At 43.2% G+C, this 17420-nt stretch overlaps 1 protein-coding gene across 13 annotated transcripts in view; it reads left to right on the forward strand.

Annotated features, from left to right (window-relative positions):
• The window catches only part of LOC101745976 (trithorax group protein osa), a 107933-nt gene extending 90670 nt beyond the window's left edge, over positions 1-17263 (forward strand). For 3 of the 13 annotated variants that reach the window (XM_038011947.2, XM_038011945.2, XM_038011958.2), the window contains 13 exons: positions 335-486; positions 1639-1680; positions 2823-2870; positions 3369-3557; positions 3914-4130; positions 5231-5356; positions 6878-6946; positions 8219-8306; positions 8760-8997; positions 10789-10869; positions 13575-13862; positions 14490-14570; positions 14977-17263. In XM_038011947.2, the coding sequence (XP_037867875.1) occupies positions 335-486; positions 1639-1680; positions 2823-2870; positions 3369-3557; positions 3914-4130; positions 5231-5356; positions 6878-6946; positions 8219-8306; positions 8760-8997; positions 10789-10869; positions 13575-13862; positions 14490-14570; positions 14977-16863 (3506 nt within the window). In that variant the 3' untranslated portion in view covers positions 16864-17263. The remainder of the gene's footprint in view (positions 1-334; positions 487-1638; positions 1681-2822; positions 2871-3368; positions 3558-3913; positions 4131-5230; positions 5357-6877; positions 6947-8218; positions 8307-8759; positions 8998-10788; positions 10870-13574; positions 13863-14489; positions 14571-14976) is intronic. The other 10 variants (XM_062669419.1, XM_038011951.2, XM_038011946.2 and 7 more) reach the window with 9 other exon arrangements.
• Positions 17264-17420: the final 157 nt, after the last annotated feature.

Genomic DNA, 17420 nt, shown 5'->3' on the forward strand with positions numbered 1-17420 from the left:
CATAGTGTAGTATGGGAATTTTATGGGAGGGGCAGGAATTATTTTGTGGGAGAAGGTGGTTGCTACCACAGATAGATATTGATTAGTTAACACATTAATAAAGGAAGTCAGAAAAAAATCAATTTGTCCCGCTTTTAAATAGTTCATGATATTACTCGTTTAGGATTGCCTTTGCCTGCCAGTAAATACAGCCTTCTGTATTTACTGAAAAATACTGATCATCGTTTATTTCGTTTATCTTTTGAGAGTTATTGGGGTAGGACATTTTGTGGGTTCGTGTCTGTCGGCTGGTGCTCGACGTTGTGTGTGTATGCTGATGGTGTGTCTGTTGCAGCTTCCGGCGAGGAGTGCTCGTCCGGCAAGGGCCGCAAGGAGTACAGCGGCAGCGCGGCGCCCTCGCCCTCCCCGGGAGGCGCGTCCCACTCCTCGCTGCACGATGACTACGACGCGTCGCCCTCCTCCTGGCCGCGTCCGCCCTCCTCGCCCGTCAGTACCCGACCCTCACTCACTACGCATTAGACTCAGACGCGAAATGACAATACCAATATTAGAAAAAAAAAAAAGAAAAAAAAACTAAATCGACCGACCTTTAGACCGTTTTTGTGTTCGTGTCGTCTCAACTTATAGAATTCTAATTTTAAAATTTATTGAAATCTAAAAAGAAATTATTGAACAGCATGTGTGTCAAAAACTTATTACGAAAATCTAATTCGAACATTATTATTGCTAAGCCTTTCTTCTTATATACGTAAGGTTCATTTTAATTTATATAAATTATAGTTTGTCTCTAATGACCACACATCCACAAATTCTACTGAACAATACAAGAAATTAATAGATAGTACAAACGGATGGTTGACGGATGCCGTGTATAAAATTTAATTTCATGGGAATGTATATAAATGTAGATATGTTTCATTAAACAATACTTAGTAATCGGGTTTTAAAGAATTTGGTGGAAATTTATATCGCATACCTTTTCTGGAAGCCAAGTGTTGGTAAAAAAATTCGCTATTGAACGGTGACGTCACTGTGCAATGCGTTCTATTCTCCATCTAGTGTGAAATCGGAGCTAAAATAACTTTGTCTAAAGATATTTATAAAAAATATTTTCGTTTATCATTGGTATGGTTAGCTTTAAACTTGAGCTTTTTTTTAGATACCTTTCGTTGTTAATACAGTATCAGTTATTTTTCACTGTTATCAATTACTTATTCCCAAATAAATGATGTGTTATATTTTTATTAATAAACGGATATCCGACATTTTGGCTCTGAGAGTGGCGCTGTAGACGCCGCGACGAAGCAAATAAGGAACCGGTAATTTGTTTTTGACTAAGACTCAAAACGTGTCTCAATCGTAAAACAATATATAATGAAGAAACAAAACGGCGTAGGCGTTTTTCTAATATTGTCATTTCGTTAATTTGACTGTTAGAACGTTAATAGTAAATTTAAAGAATGTAAACAAGAAAAACATTCATAACTTTGAAAAACGATATCGACCTACATGATTGTATAAAGCAACCGTACAGAAAATATATCCCAAAAACGTTTTGTATGTACGTAGTCAACTATTATATAATCGATTTGTGTGTCATCATTGTACATTAGGCATTGCATCTTTCGTCTATTTCAGGTGTTTAACAGTCACATACCGCCGGAGACCTACAGATCAAAGGTTTATATCAAGTTAAAAATCATAAGCATGCTCTTGTAGCGTTCGGAGTTCGGACCCAGCTCCGATCTTGCCAGATCTTGCGTCGCTATATATATATACATATATATATAATAACCGGACGGCTTTGTCGCTTCAACCGTGTACGGTGTGCTTAGTGCGAGTTTTTTAACGTTCTCGATAGCGTAAAAGTTAACTCAGATTTGTATGGAATGGGGTCGTTTGCGTACGTTTGCCGCTAGGGGCGCTGTTCCAACTGCATACAAACTTGGCTTAACTTTTACGCTATCGAAAACGTTAAGAAACTCGCACTAAGCACACAGATAGCTCCTGTAGCAATACCAGCGTAGCGGTGTTGGCCTGTCAGCTTGATACGTCTGTGTCTAATAACGGACATAGTCGTATAATCGATCGCATCTCGTATTCGATTTGTTGTGTTTCAATGTAGATTAATTCAATTAGTCTGCCTCATTGAGGATCGCATTGTTGCTGTTAGATCAGATAGCATGTGAGCGTATCCCATATTATATATAGCTTGCACCCGCATTCATTACACTTAACAACATTAGATGAGTCGTCCGTTTCAAAAAATAAATAAATATATAAAAAAATAATAATCAAATTTAGTCGTAAGAAATGAAAAGCTTGTAATGTGTGACGCTATAAAAAAAAAACTCCTCATTCGCTCCTAATAATATTTAGCTTAAACAAATTAAAGAGGATATATATGGTCGCTGTCAAACCAAAATATGCTATGTGCAAAAATTATATTTTGAATTAACGAGTAAAAACATTTTTGTATAAAATTTTATATGAAGGTGATATTTTAAGAACTATATCAAATGAAAGCTATAGATAAATATTAAAGTTATAGACACATAAAGGTTTTTTTTTAAACGGTCGATAGGGCTGTGAACTATACGAAAAGGTCAAAAATTAAAAATCTCAAAAAGTGCACATAGCAGATTTTGGTTTGACAATTACGATATAATATGTTTCTTATATTAATTTTGTTAATTACCTAATCTGGAATGTTTAAATGTAAGATGAGGAGTTTTTTTTTTAATAAAAAGAAACGGGACTGACGAACGCATGCAGAAAAAACAGTCGTATTATGTAAACAATAGTAGATATTTTCGTTCTAGGCTGAAAACCAAAGGAAACGTCGCGTAGGAGAGTCTTCGTCAGGCCCGGTAATGCTCGACATACATTGCTCGCCGCCCGCCGCCAGCCAAGTGTCCTTAGTTTGAGCACCAGAGACGTCTACTGCGAATTTCATATACAATTTTATACAGACTTATGTATTTCTCTCGGTTATAAAAACTAAGCAAATTTGACTTGCGCGGTTGTCGTTTGCCGAGCGACGATATCTGTTTTTTTTTTTCTTCATTTTATTTAAAAAAAAATTTTTGTAGCTTATGAATGATCTGTCGAAGCAATAGTTTTTCTGTTCTAATTAACTTAAAATTTTTGCTTGGACAAATCGATTTATCGATCGCGACCGTTGCCGACCGCCGAGACGCGAGCAAGTTTCGCTTTACAACAAGAACTTTCGTCGTATAAGTATTGGTAAAGCGCGGTAAAGAGCACCCGCTAGTTCCGGTTCGTTGTGTATCGGAGAAGGTTCTTGTGGCGCCTGTCGGTCGGCGACGGGGCGGAGGCGGCCGCGTGATGGCGTGTGTCTGGGCCAGAAGTCGGACTCGCTGGGCAAGCTGTACGAGATGGACGAGTCGCCGGAGCGGCGCGGCTGGGTGGAGCGCCTGCTCGCCTTCATGGAGGAGCGCCGCACGCCCATCGCCGCCTGCCCCACCATCTCCAAGCAGCCGCTCGACCTGTACCGCCTCTACCTGCTCGTGCGGGACCGCGGCGGCTTCGTCGAGGTATCGTCACAACATTTTTTTTTTGCTTGGATGGGTGGACGAGCTCACAGCCCACCTGGTGTTAAGTGGTTACTGGAACCCATAGACATTTACAATGCGCCACCCACTTAGAGATATAAGTTCTAAAGTCTCAAGTATAGTTACAACAGCTGCCCCACCCTTCAAACCGAAACGCGTTACTGCTTCACGGCAGCAATAGGCAGGGTGGTGATACCCCTTTTGCGTGGGGACCTCGTAGGAGGTTCGGCCCCCTACCCGAAAAAAAAAGGGTGGTGGTACCAGTATTTAGGGTGACGTTGACTGCTTACAATTCACCTGTGGCTCATTGCATGAACTTTGTATGGTTCTGGTTACAGGTGACCAAGAATAAGACGTGGAAGGACATCGCCGGTCTGCTCGGCATCGGCGCCTCGTCGTCGGCCGCGTACACGCTGCGCAAGCACTACACGAAGAACCTGCTGGCGTACGAGTGCCACTTCGACCGCGGCGGCATCGACCCGCAGCCCATCATCAACCAGGTCGAGGCTTCCACCAAGAAGAAGGGCGGGAAGGCGAACAACGCCGCCAGCGCGGGTAACTGCAACTGCTTTTATCTATATTTTAACTAGCGACCCGCCCTCGCTTCGCTTCGGAAACTGTAATATATTATTGATTTCTCCACTATTTAATGATGTTATCTCTACCTATACTAATATTATAAAGAGGAAAGATTTGTTTGTTTGTATTGAATAGGCTCCGAAACTACTGAACCGATTTTAAAAATTATTTCACTGAAAGCCACGCTATCCCCGGGTGACATGGGCTATTTTTATTATATTTAAAAAAAAAATTGTGAACTTACTTACTGAAACTTACTCACTGAAACTCCAATAATGTAACCCAATGTGTTACAAAATTACATAAAATTCTTTACGTCGCGTGCGCTACTTCCCAAGCGAATCCGGGGTGGTCCGCTAGTAAACTATATGTGATTGCTTCATGATTTTAATTAACAAAATAAAACCAGTCCCGTACAGACGGACGTCTGGCCGTATCGTTCACGTCTGAAGAGTTCTCTGTGTTCTCGTGTCTGGGATTTCTATGAAAATGGCATTTTATTGATATCCACATGCAATGAATACCAACACGACCATGACTTTTATGTTTTTTTTATTGCTTCAATGGGTGAACGAGCTCACAGCCCACCTTGTGTTAAATGGTTACTGGAGCCTATAGACATTTACAACGTAAATGCTGCCATCCACCTTGGGATATGAACTCTAAGGTCTCAGTATAGCTACAATGGTTGTTCCACCCTTCAACGACCCTTCAAACCGAAACGCATTACTGCTTCACGGCAGAAATGGGAAGGGTGTGAACATTTGTTAAGTACGTATTTCATTAGTAAAATCAGTACCCGCCTGCGGGATTCGAACACCGTTGCATCGCTAGATACGAACGCACCGGACGTCTTATCCTTTAGGCCACGACGATTTTGAAATACTATCTAAATTGCTACCGACACTAGCTAAATTTACAATAACGGAGATGTTGGAGACATCTGTATCTGTGTAACCACAATTTATTGTACTTGTGGAGGGTTCGTTGTGAACTGCTCTATTCGTGTTGACTAGTAGATCGAATACGGAATGCTCTTGTATTGAATAAAGCGTTGGTTCTGTGTGTGCGTGCAGCGGGCTCGTCCAACGCGGCGGAGTCGTTCGGGGCGGGGGGAGGCGCGGGGGGCGGGCCGGGCGCGGCGCCGCTGGACTATCCGCCGCAGTACGCGCCCTACCCGCCGCAACCCAACCACGCCCAGGGTACGTCCACTCACACCCCACACCCACTCGGCCCAACTAAACTTGTCCAACCCGAGCTTGTGTTTGACCCAAAATGGATGATGATAACCTTAATTTAATGCAGTTGACATTGAATTTTAATTTTACACAAATACATATGCGATCTGCTTGAAATTTAGATTGACTGTTTAATAAAGACATGTCTGGTTTGCGATCCTTAAAAACTTTGGCGAAACTAACCAGTCTTATTCTAATTAAACTTTTGGCAACAAAATATTTAAAGTACGGTGTGTGTACGTGTTTTTTCTGTGTGTATACATTTGTGTTGAGTATGCTATTTAAAAAAAAAAGTTCCCTGAAGTCCCTGTGTTGCACTGCATAACGGAACTACTGAAGTATTTGTTTGTAAAAAAAAAATGATTTCAATAAATTGCTGTATAACGATTTTATTAAGCAAGTTACAAGGAAAAGCCATTTCTCATAATTAAAAAATAAAATCACATCACTTATTTTTCATTTTAAATGTAGCGCTAACAAAAAGTTTAATTGCAGAGGTTTATTCAAAAAATAATAAAAAAAACCTCAACGCCTTATAGCGAATATATGCGTTTCTTATCTACCTCGGTTTTATCTTTATGATAAAAAATACTTGGCATCGACGCGGTACGATTTTATACTTTTAATAATACTGTATCCGATTCCGATAGCATTCCGTATTATTAGTACTCGCGTGTGCGGTATGCCGATAAGTTGTCGGGATCCGTCAGATTTTTTGATGTTGCCTTCTGTGTGGCGGGAATATACGTGCACGTGCTCGCACCAGGGACTGTGTCGCACGTGCTTGATGCACCAAGTTACCGTGTAGTGTTTGACCAGTGAACGCCGTCATGTACAGTCATGCTCAATTCAAATGTAAGTGATTTACAAAACGCACGCTCCGCACACGAATGTACCGATTTAAATTATGATCGGTGTTGCCATATCAGAAATTATGTAATGTTGCATATATAAAAAAAAACCAGGTCGCATATAGTTGATTTTCGAGTAAGAGTGATCGACATTGAATTGAATTGACTTTTTAATGTGTGTTTGTATATTGTTTGCACCGTCCATACTGCACGTGCTCTGTCGACTTACATCATGCACAACAACCCATTGGGCTAATAATAATAACGCTTGTCACTAATTGTTCATTTAATGGAATAAACTACACTACATTATTTAATTGTATGTGAATATTGAAGTCAAAATGTCTCGACGAGTGTTTTGAGCGCATCAAGTTTTTATTCCCTTACGTCTTTGGAATGAGATGGTTTTTTATAATTTTGTTCCAAGAAATGTGCAGATTAAACATTGAAGCAAGTTGAATTGGAATATCTATAAATCTATTGAACTGTTTTCTACTGTCTATGTTTACCTAAAAATTAAATTTTAAATCACAATTTGAGTGCACAAGAAGTGAACCGATCATCTCGTTCGAAAGCGGTAATGAAAGTCAGTTGTTGTCGTTAAACGGTTGTGGTACAAGTGTGACGTTTGTAGGCGGCGGCGCGGGCGGCGACAACCTCGCCGCCTCCAACCCATTCGACGAGCCGCCGCGCCGCCCTCCAGGTACCCGCCATCACATCACCATCACATCACCCCCCACAACCCCCACACAAATCTCTAACCACGCAACCCCTAAACAATAAAGATCTAGACGCCTTCAGCTCTAACACTAGGAGCAGGCTTAGGGACCCCGGTAATCGTACTCGTAACCCATGCATCAGCCCGCTGAGTTTCTCGCCGGATCTTCTCAGCGGGTCGCGATTCCGATCTGGTAGTAGATTCATTCGCGAAGAAATTGCTCTTGAGTTGTTAGGTCTCCTTCGGAGGCGCTCGGGAAACTGTTAGCAAATCCCACCCCTCCTGGCTGAGCCTTCGCTCGCCCACCAGTTATCCTCCTCCGGTCATAAAAAAATAATAATAACGATCCTTCTGTTCATCTCACTCCATTAACGGGAAATTTTATTTACGTATATTCAATATAAATTATATATAAAAGTCATGTGCATCAACTGATTTACAAGATGACATAATATTAATAAAACATAATTGATGTCCATCGCCAAAAATCCGTTTTCTGACATGCAGTAGAGCCTACGGGTACGGCACATACGTTGCACCATCGTACTCATTCGCCAATGAATTGGTAATCAGTTCAGACATTGGAACGTTCATAAAAAAGGGTCTAGTTCAAAAGAATATCCATAACTTTGGGTTCGTCAAATAGATTAAACCGAAATTTTCATTGATACTCATCGCTCCAATCATTAAAGTAATAAATGTTCATTCTGAATTGTTCCTACCAAGGGGATGTGAATTCTCATCCTTATGACGAGTTCAAATCACAAACATTGGTAAAACATCCTTCAATTGGCCAACTTGAAGAAGAGTCATGTGTGCTGTATTTTAATAACAATAATTAGTGCTGAAATAAATAAATATCGATTGTCAAGGGTTTAAATATAATTTGTAATTGAATTTAATTTAAAATTATATACATAAATGAGAAATATTTCTCAAGTTTCGTTGTTAAAGATTTGCAGTATAGCCATCGTTTTCAATATTGTACAGATTTACCATTTCCCTTTACACAATTACTAATAGCTTTATATTAAAATTGTTTAATTAACCAAAATGACGACACTTATCTCGCACTAATATTGATTTCACAATAATTTTGGTTTTACGAAGCATGCAAGCTGATTGTAATGAAATTGTAAATAATCCAGATTTTAAAGTTTATATGTTTGTATATAAATTAAACATGTATTAAATTTTTGTAAATTAGTGCACGATTTGAATTGATAATAATTATTGTAATTTTGTTGAAACTTCCAGGTTACCAGCAAGGCTACGGTTATGAGTATGGCCCTCCGTACCAGCCTAACAGGCCGGTCTACCCACCTTATGGCCCCGAAGGTGACAGGTGTGTGTTATATAAATTTTTATTTAATTGAGACTTCAATGACTCGAATTTTATAAGACTAAAATATCTCTTAACTGTAAATTTGATCTCAGTTGGTACTAATTTAATTTCTTACTGTTTTCTGTTGTGACGTATCATATAGTGTAAACAATTTTTTTTTATTGCTTTAGTGGTTGGACAAGCCCACAGCCCACTTGGTGTTAACTGGTCACTGGAGCCCATAGACATCCATAAAGAAAATGCCGCTACCCATCTTCAGATATGAGTTCTAAGGTCTCAGTATAGTTACAGTGGCCGCCTCACCCTACAAACCGAAACGCATTATTGCTTCACAGCAGAAATAGGCGGGGTGGTGGTACCTACCCGTACGGACTCAAAGAGGTCTTACCACCAGTAATAGTGATATTATGAAGTTGACAAGTGTTTTTAATAAGAATGTTATTTATATTACAGGGGGTACCGTCCGGGCGGCGGCGCTGGCGGAGGCGGCGGCGAGTACCAGTACGGGGGGTACGGGGGCGCCTACCGCGGCGGAGCGCCCGCCCCGCCCGGCACGCCGCCCCCGCCCCCCGCCGCGCAGCCCTACCCGGACTACTACCGACACCAGCCGCCGCACCAGCCGCAGCACCCGCCCCAACACCCGCCCCAGCACCCGCCGCAACACCAGCCGCCGCATCAGCCCCCGCACGACGTACGTAAACCCGGTCCCCCTCACGACCGCTAACGATACGCCCAGACACGCCGATTCACTGTCAGACACGATATTAGTATTGTCTTCTATATAGAACTGTCAGCTTATACGCTGCGGTATTAGATATCGTCTCTGTCAGTGAAACAGTGATTTAAATCGTAGCGGAATTTGGTTTGCTTAACGAGGTAAACAAAAATATTGAGACTCAAATTTATTTGTATCAAACTCACTAATTGATACAACGACAACAATTCAATTGTTGCTCTGAGTAAATCAAACTCCGCTATATAAATATTCTACCATATAATCTAAAGCACTCGGATTGAAAGTAAAATTTAAAAAAAACTGTAGTGTTTTAAATTGTATTGGCTTACTAGTGAGTCTTCTTATATAATTCTTTGTATCTCTTTAAGGCGATGTATGTCTAATTTGCGCATGTTAAAAATTTAGCACAAGAAGCGTTGAACTTGCTATATAATGCATTGTGTGAGTTTAAATATATACACAGGAGTCGTGTCGTTTGACAACACGTGGCATGTTACTGTAGGAGGTTTACAAAGAACATTACATACGTATGTGACGCCACAAAGAAATCTGTCGAATCTCATCGATGTAGCTTTTGTCGTCTGCATGCGCCGCGCATTTGTATGTTGTAATGCGAAGTATGTAGTGTCGGCGCGAGCCGTTAGTCTTTGATTTATGTATTTTATATGAAAAGGAATATGCCGTTGAACTTATTACTATGGGATTTTTAAATTTACGAGAGATTTGTTATTTGCAATCTCAATTTCGCTTTTTGAAGTAATATTCTTATAGGTATATAATGTTTATTTATTTTTTATGGAAAATTTTGACAACTTGTTATGTAGGTAGCAAGGTTAGGGAATTTGAATTTATGACATACTAGCAATTTTTCTTTCTGTTATCGATAGGCTGTCTATTAGAACCGTCTGGTGGCTTTGTCATCATTGTACTGCCTATTTCTGTAGCAAACCAATCATAAGTTCCGTTTTGAAGGGAATGGTCATTGTTGAAATGGACAGCCGCAATCATCGATGTCTGCAGGCCCCGGAAACTGCTTAACAGTGTCATGTGGGCCATGAGTCCCTCTATATTAAAAAAAAAATCGGTGCACACGTGTGATAGGGTAAGCTATACTATTATTGGCACGTTCTCACCGTGAATAGCTCTCTCCTTTGAAAACTCACAAAGAAGGGTTCGCCTTAAGTTATTTTCAATTTCTAAAACTTTATAAGTAACTAATTGGTTAAAATTATGACGTTATTGTTTAATCAGTGAACGTGACAACAAAACATCAAGTGAACCGTAAGTTTGTCTACTTGCAATGACTGTTAATAAAACTTATGAAGTATGTTTGTGCATTAAATATCCAATTTTTTTTAAATCTGGTATTAAATTTGTGTGGTCAAGATGATAAAAGCAGAGAAAACACTCACAGATTGACAATGTACTATCACAGTAAAGTGGCAATAATTGTAGAGTTTACCCTAGCGGCTCGCACGGTGTGGTGTAGCGCCGCAGTGACGTGTGTCGTCCACCCTCAGACAGCCCACTGAGTTTCTCGCCGGACCTTCTCAGTGGGTCGCGTTTCCGATCCGGAGGTAGATTCTGCAAAGCATGGCTCTTCCTAGGGTTCGTGTTAGCAACGTCGTCAGGTTTGAGCCCCGTAAGCTCACCTACTAGTTAAGGTTACGCTGATATAGCCTCTCAAGGCTGTCAGCTTAGGTAGGAAAAAGGAAAAAAAAAAGACGTGTGTGTTTGGTGGTGCAGGCGCAGAGTGTCGGTAACCTAATGAGCTCGCAGCTCGCGCGGCAGCTCGTGGCGCCCCTGCCGCCCGCCGCGCGCCCCTACGTACGGACGCCGTTTGTAACCCCACGCACGCACTCCACGCCGCTTCCTCGCGATGTCTGCCCCTTGCCCCTTGCATCGATACCACGTTAACCACAACACAGAGTTGATAATAAACGTACAGAGACCAAGCTTCTAAAGAGCGAAAAAAATTGTTACCTATTCGGATAGGGTTGGCACAGGGAATTAAAATTTGTCAGCTTTTTTAAATATGTATATTTTTTTTACAAATGGCTTACTCTAAATCAGCTGTTCCCAAAGTGGGCGATAACGCCCCCTTGTGGGCGCTGCAGGCCTAAAGGGGGGGCGGTAAGAGACCAGAAAAAAGGGGGCGATGTGTAGATAGAGGCTTGGGAGGCGATTTGTAATTTCATCTAGGATTTATAATTTCACTCTTAGACACTGACTGAACTCTCGCTATAGTGGTTTCTAAGTAGGTGAAAAGTGGGGGTGCTAAAAAATAATCTATTCTCAGAGTGGGCAGTAGACAAAATAAGTTTGGGAACCCCTGCTCTAAATAGTATGTTTATTTTTTTGGATTTTTAATAATTTGTTATACTTCTTAATCGAATGATAAATTCTAAATCTAATATAATTTTTTTTTTAAACACTTGCATGGCATATCAAATTTACAGTCATATATGAGGTATCTATCTGATCTAAGTAAAAATAAAAATAAATTATAGTTACTTACCTAGTGGAGTCTTTGGGATAATTAAAAAAGATATGTTTTTATTTTTTCGATTGTTGTTCATGCGCACAGTACAATAAACCATATTTTACACTCTTTCTAATGAATTCAAATTTCAAATTTAAACAAACAAACAAACACGCACGACGCGACGCATAGCGAGCGGTGAGTGAGCCCTTTGAGCACTGGCCAAACCGGTATAAACAGGTCGTCTTCTCGCATTAAAATTGTATAATCTCAAAGCTTACTAATTTTACAGGATTGTGATCTTAGTGTTTTAAAAGTTTAACATATTGTGATATTTTTAATATTAATCATCTTTGCAATATTTATTTTTTATTTTACCAGTTACATTATCAGAGTCTGTCTTTTAAATTAAGATAAAATTATGTATTAATTTTGTTAATAGTAAGTAGTCAAAACATAGGTAAACAAAAAAAAACTAAATTACGCTCTTTTGGCAGTATTTATTAGAAAAATACCATATTATACCAAATTATTCCGCATATTAACTCAATTTCGAATATTTTTGGAAATTGTACACTTTTAATGCGAAAAGACGAGGTTTCGTTCCGTACGTGACGAGCCGCCAGTGCTGACACGCGCGTCATACTTGCAGTGATGTACCTACCGTGGTGCGGCTGTTTGAAACTTTGTCTCTGTACGTTTATTTACTCTGTGACCACACTAAGCACCACACATGTATCAACGAACATAAACACTAACATATTCAATCTTACTGCACTCCAGTTCAAGCACAAATGCAAAATTATGATTGTGTCTCTACTTCTATGTTGACAATTTTAACTGCAATATTTTTAATTAATTAATTTTAATAGTAATATGTACAGTTTTTTTTTTTAGCTTACAATAATGAACTATTAGTGTAATGTATTAAAATTTAAAAAGTGTTTTGACTATAAGAAATTCTATAACTAATATATGACTGATAGACAGTATAATGATAGATCAGCTATTTTATGTCTTTTTTGATCTCTGCTGATAAAAGTTGTGATGTTTATGAAAATATACGCAAGTTGTTTGTACCTCATTTAATTACCATTACAGAAAAAAAAATACACTGCTATCAAAGTTATTGAACATAATTTCATCTAAAGCAATTATTATTACTACTTACTACACACAAGACATTCGCGAGGGGCAGAAATCATTCGTGGTTTTGGCTTCATTTGATATTACTATTACGAATAATATTTACCACTCGCTTAAAACAAAAGAAATTATTCAGCTGTCACTGTTTATTATTTCTTCTCTTAATTTTTTTTTTTTTTTCGTTTAACAAAATTTTTGGCTTGCGGTGTGATTAATTGGCTTTTCAACTCGACGCCGGACACCGGCATCTCATTAAAATTTCGTTCGATGGTTCAAAATTTAACAAAATTAAAATAATCGAAACATGGAAGTCAAGGTTTAGAGTGTGTGGTGGTGGCTTACGATGAATTATTACCTACCCGGTCACTAAATCATGTGCATGCGTTCAGTTTCATATATTATATTTATCATGTTTGCTTGGCTACAACGTAATGGAGCCGTAGCTTCTGTGTAAAAAAAATTTACGAAAATCTATTAGCGTTTTCGTTAATCGATTTTTGTATGAAATAATATCATTTTAATGCGTACTACATTATGGGTGCACGGCCAACGTTAAATTTACTGTCGCTTCTCGAACTCACTATTTGCGTCCGTCTAAGGTCTATTGAGTTAGTTTAAGTTGTTGATATAACGGTTGACGGTGGAACTTGGTTCTAAACCCCGATAGTATATAATGTAAATTGAAAATGTATTTATATATCGTTTTGGAAAATTGACGCATTTAATGAGGTCGAAAATTATTTCACTCTGTATTGTGGCTATATGTATGATTAATGTTATCGATATTTTAAATAATTGATCGTTAATTACCTATGTTGTTGTTATATTGATTGACAATACAGGGTGAAATCGCAGTGAACTGTATAGTTTTAATAGATTGAGAACGTTGCAATTGTGTGCTCAGTATGGGGGCGGCAAGCCGATACCGGGAGGCGGGGCTGCCCCGGGCGGCGCCAGCAGTCCGCGCCGACATCCGGACTTCGCGAAAGGCGAGGGCGCTGGGTACGCCGGTGCGCCGGGTGCGGTGGGCGGCGTGGGCGCGGTGGGCGCGGCGGGTGCCAGGTTCGGCGGCGCGTGGGCAGGCGCCTTCCCACGCGCGCCACAACCGCCCGCGCCCTCGGCAGCGTGGCGCCCGCCGCCCGCCGGCCCCCAGCCGCCACCAGCCTGGACACACCAACCTTACCCCTCACAGGTACAGAACAAAAAATATATATTTACAGAGATCATTTTTGCCACGTACCATCCGGCTATGGAATGAGCTCCCCTCCACGGTGTTTCCCGAGCACTATGACATGTCCTTCTTCAAACGAGGCTTGTGGAGTTTTTATTTTATTTTTATTGCTTAGATGTGTGGACGAGCTCACAGCCCACCTGGTGTTCAGTGGTTACTGGAGCCCATAGACATCTATAACGTAAATGCGCCACCCACCTTGAGATATAAGTTCTAAGGTCTCACGTATAGTTACAACGGCTGCCACACCCTTTAAACCGAAACGCATTACTGCTTCACGACAGAAATAGGCAGGGTGGCGGTACCGACCCGCGAGGACTTACAAGAGGTCCTACCACCAGTATTAAGCGATAGGCAGCGGCTTTGCTCTGCCCCTGGCAGTGCTGGCGTCCATGAGCGACGGTAACCACTTACCATCAGGTGGGCCGTATGCTCGTCTGCCTGCTAAGGCAATAAAAAAAATATATGAAGGTACAGAAAATAACAAGCTTAATTGTGATGTTGGTTATGAACTGCAGTAAAAAGTGTAGATCATAAAGAATTTTGAACAAAATATAATTGTTAATTTTGAAAATGTCCTAATTACAGACGAGCGGTGGTCCAACGTGGGGCGGAGCACCGCGACCTCCCACCCAAGACGGCTATCCACCATCATCTGTTCCATCGACTGTAAGTTCATTTTTTAGAATTATTTGTAAGGAAATACAAAAATGTATTTGGGAACTTATTATTCACTCATGTTCCCCTGGATTATATCATAATTTTAACATATATTAAGTTCACGATATTTTTTTGCTGTGACTAGCCCTATGGCCATGTATAGAAAGATGTATGCATCCAGCAGCAGAAATCCTTTAATCTCAACATTTTGGCACTAAAACTCAACAATTGCCCTGAATGTTTTTATTTAAATATCTCATTAATGGGAACGAGGAGAAGAGCTCATAGACGATTTAGTATTAAATGTTTACTGGAGTGACAACACGACCACTAGTGTGTGAAAAGTAGGCAGGTTGGTGGCTATTCACTGGTACATATTAATTTTGGAGTTTTAATTAGTTAAACTTGATTACAGGGCGTGACGACAGCTGGAACGCAAATAAAGCGAGAACTAACATTTCCCACTGAGTGCGTCGAGGGCGCCGTACCCAGCGCAGAGAAGCGGCGGCGACTCACCCGCGCTGACGTGGCCCCCGTCGACGCCTGGCGTATCATGATGGCCCTCAAGTCCGGCCTTCTGGCAGAAACTTGCTGGGCGCTCGATATCCTCAACATTCTACTCTTCGACGACAATTGCATAGGATACTTCGGGCTCCAACACATGCCGGGCTTGCTCGACCTGTTGCTCGAACACTTTCATCGAAGCCTCAGCGACGTGTTCGACGCGCCTCCCACAGATGAAGATCCGTGGTATGCGCCTCCTCGGTCGCCGACACCTCCCCCCGCCCCGCGGCCCGCCGCCGCCCCGCCCGACCCCGCCCACCGCGTGCGGGTGATCTCCGGCGAGAACTACACGCTGCAGTCACGCCGCCGGCATCCCGTGCACCTGCGCTCCGATGACGAACTGTTCGCGCCAGAGGACGAACCCGAAGATCCGCCCGACGGCGTCCAGGACGTGCTGGAGCCCTGGCAGCTCTCACCAGCTCCGCCGGCCGCCGCCCACCTTGTGCCCTGCTTCCGGGCTGAGCATCTCCATCTCCAGTTTGCGCGCGTCATGCCGGCGCGACGGCGGCCCTCCCCCCCGCCGCCCTCACCCGCACCCGAGCCCCGCCTCGCCACCCCGCCCCCTCCGCCGGAAACGCCGCGACCAGATTCAGACGATCTCGACGAGCAACCCATGGATCTAGAACCGGAGCGCAGGCCCGCTCTAGTGGTGCGCGATCCAGCCGGAGTCCTCAAACGGCGCCGCCTCGAGGATTATGAAGACGAATGTTATGAACGCGACGAACCCAGTCTCAATTTAATCAGTGAAACGAGGGACGCTCTGGCGCGACGTTGCATCGCCCTATCGAACATTTTGCGCGGACTCACTTTCGTTCCCGGTAACGAAGTAGAATTTTCACGGTCAGGTGCGTTCTTGGCGCTAGCCGGCAAACTGCTGCTGCTGCATCACGAGCACGCGCCCCGAGCGGCCCGGGCCCGCGCCTACGAGCGCGCGGCGCGGGACGACGCGGACGCGGCCGCCTGCTGCTCGTCGCTGCGCGGCGGGGCCGAGTGGTGGTGGGACACGCTGGCGCAGCTCCGCGAAGACGCCCTCGTCTGCTGTGCGAACATAGCGGGCGGCGTGGAACTTGCGGGGCAGCCCGAGGCCGTGGCGCGGCCCCTGCTGGACGGCCTGCTGCACTGGAGCGTGTGTCCGGCTGCCGTCGCGGGAGACGCTCCTCCGGCCGCGGGCGCCGCCTCCCCTCTGTCGCCGCGCAGGCTCGCGCTGGAGGCGCTGTGCAAGCTCTGCGTGACGGATGCGAACGTGGACCTGGTGCTGGCGACACCGCCGCGCGGTCGCATCGCGGCGCTGTGTGCCGGCCTGGCGCGGGACCTGTGCCGGCCGGAGCGGCCTGTGGTGCGAGAGTTCGCCGTGAACCTGCTGCACTACCTGGCGGGCGCTGGCGAGCCGGTGGCGCGCGAGGTGGCGCGACACCCTCCGGCGGTGGCGCAGCTGGTCGCCTTCATCGAGCGCGCCGAGCAGACGGCGCTGGGGGTGGCCAACCAGCACGGCGTGGCGGCGCTGCGGGACAACCCGGACGCGATGGGCACGAGCCTGGACATGCTGCGGCGCGCGGCCGCCACGCTGCTGCGGCTGGCGCGCCACCCGGACAACCGCCCGCTGATCCGCCGCCACGAGCGCCGGCTGCTGTCGCTGGTCATGAGCCAGATCCTCGACCAGAAGGTGGCGCACGAGCTGGCGGACGTGCTGTACTTCTGCAGCCAGCAGCGCGTGGACGACGACCTCCAGGAACATTGAGTCGAGTGATAGTGACTGTGAGTGACGGCGGACGGTTACCCCGCGGGTGCTCTGTACATATAGGCTTACGGACCGCCGCCCTCGCCGACTGAACGAAACTTCTTTGTTATTTATGTCCATGATGGTTTATTTACACGGATGTCAATGTGCTATAATCGATTTCTATTGTTCGATTGAGAAAGATGTATTATAACTCGTAATTTTGATTTTTATAATAAAATGGGACTTGAATCTGTTTATTGGTTTTATGATGGAGAATTTATACCGAAGTACCCTTAGCGCCTTTGTCTATAAGAGAACCTAGTGGAAGAGTGTGAGGAGCTTATGTGGGCTATAAGTTTAGTTAAGTTTAATGTGAATTATTACAATAATCTATAATATATTGAAATTGAATCTGAAATTTTACTTTTCTTTTGTTGATTGGCTTTAACGTTACTTTCACCTTTCGTGTTGGAACAACACTTCAGTTTTCAATCATTAATGCAGCTCGTCCTGTTTGACCTGGAAAACGTTCCCACGTTCGTGGAGATAATAGAGAAGATTTCATTACGCCTCTG

This window comes from Bombyx mori, chromosome 7, assembly GCF_030269925.1.
Source record: "Bombyx mori chromosome 7, ASM3026992v2".
NCBI classification, from domain to species: domain Eukaryota; kingdom Metazoa; phylum Arthropoda; class Insecta; order Lepidoptera; family Bombycidae; genus Bombyx; species Bombyx mori.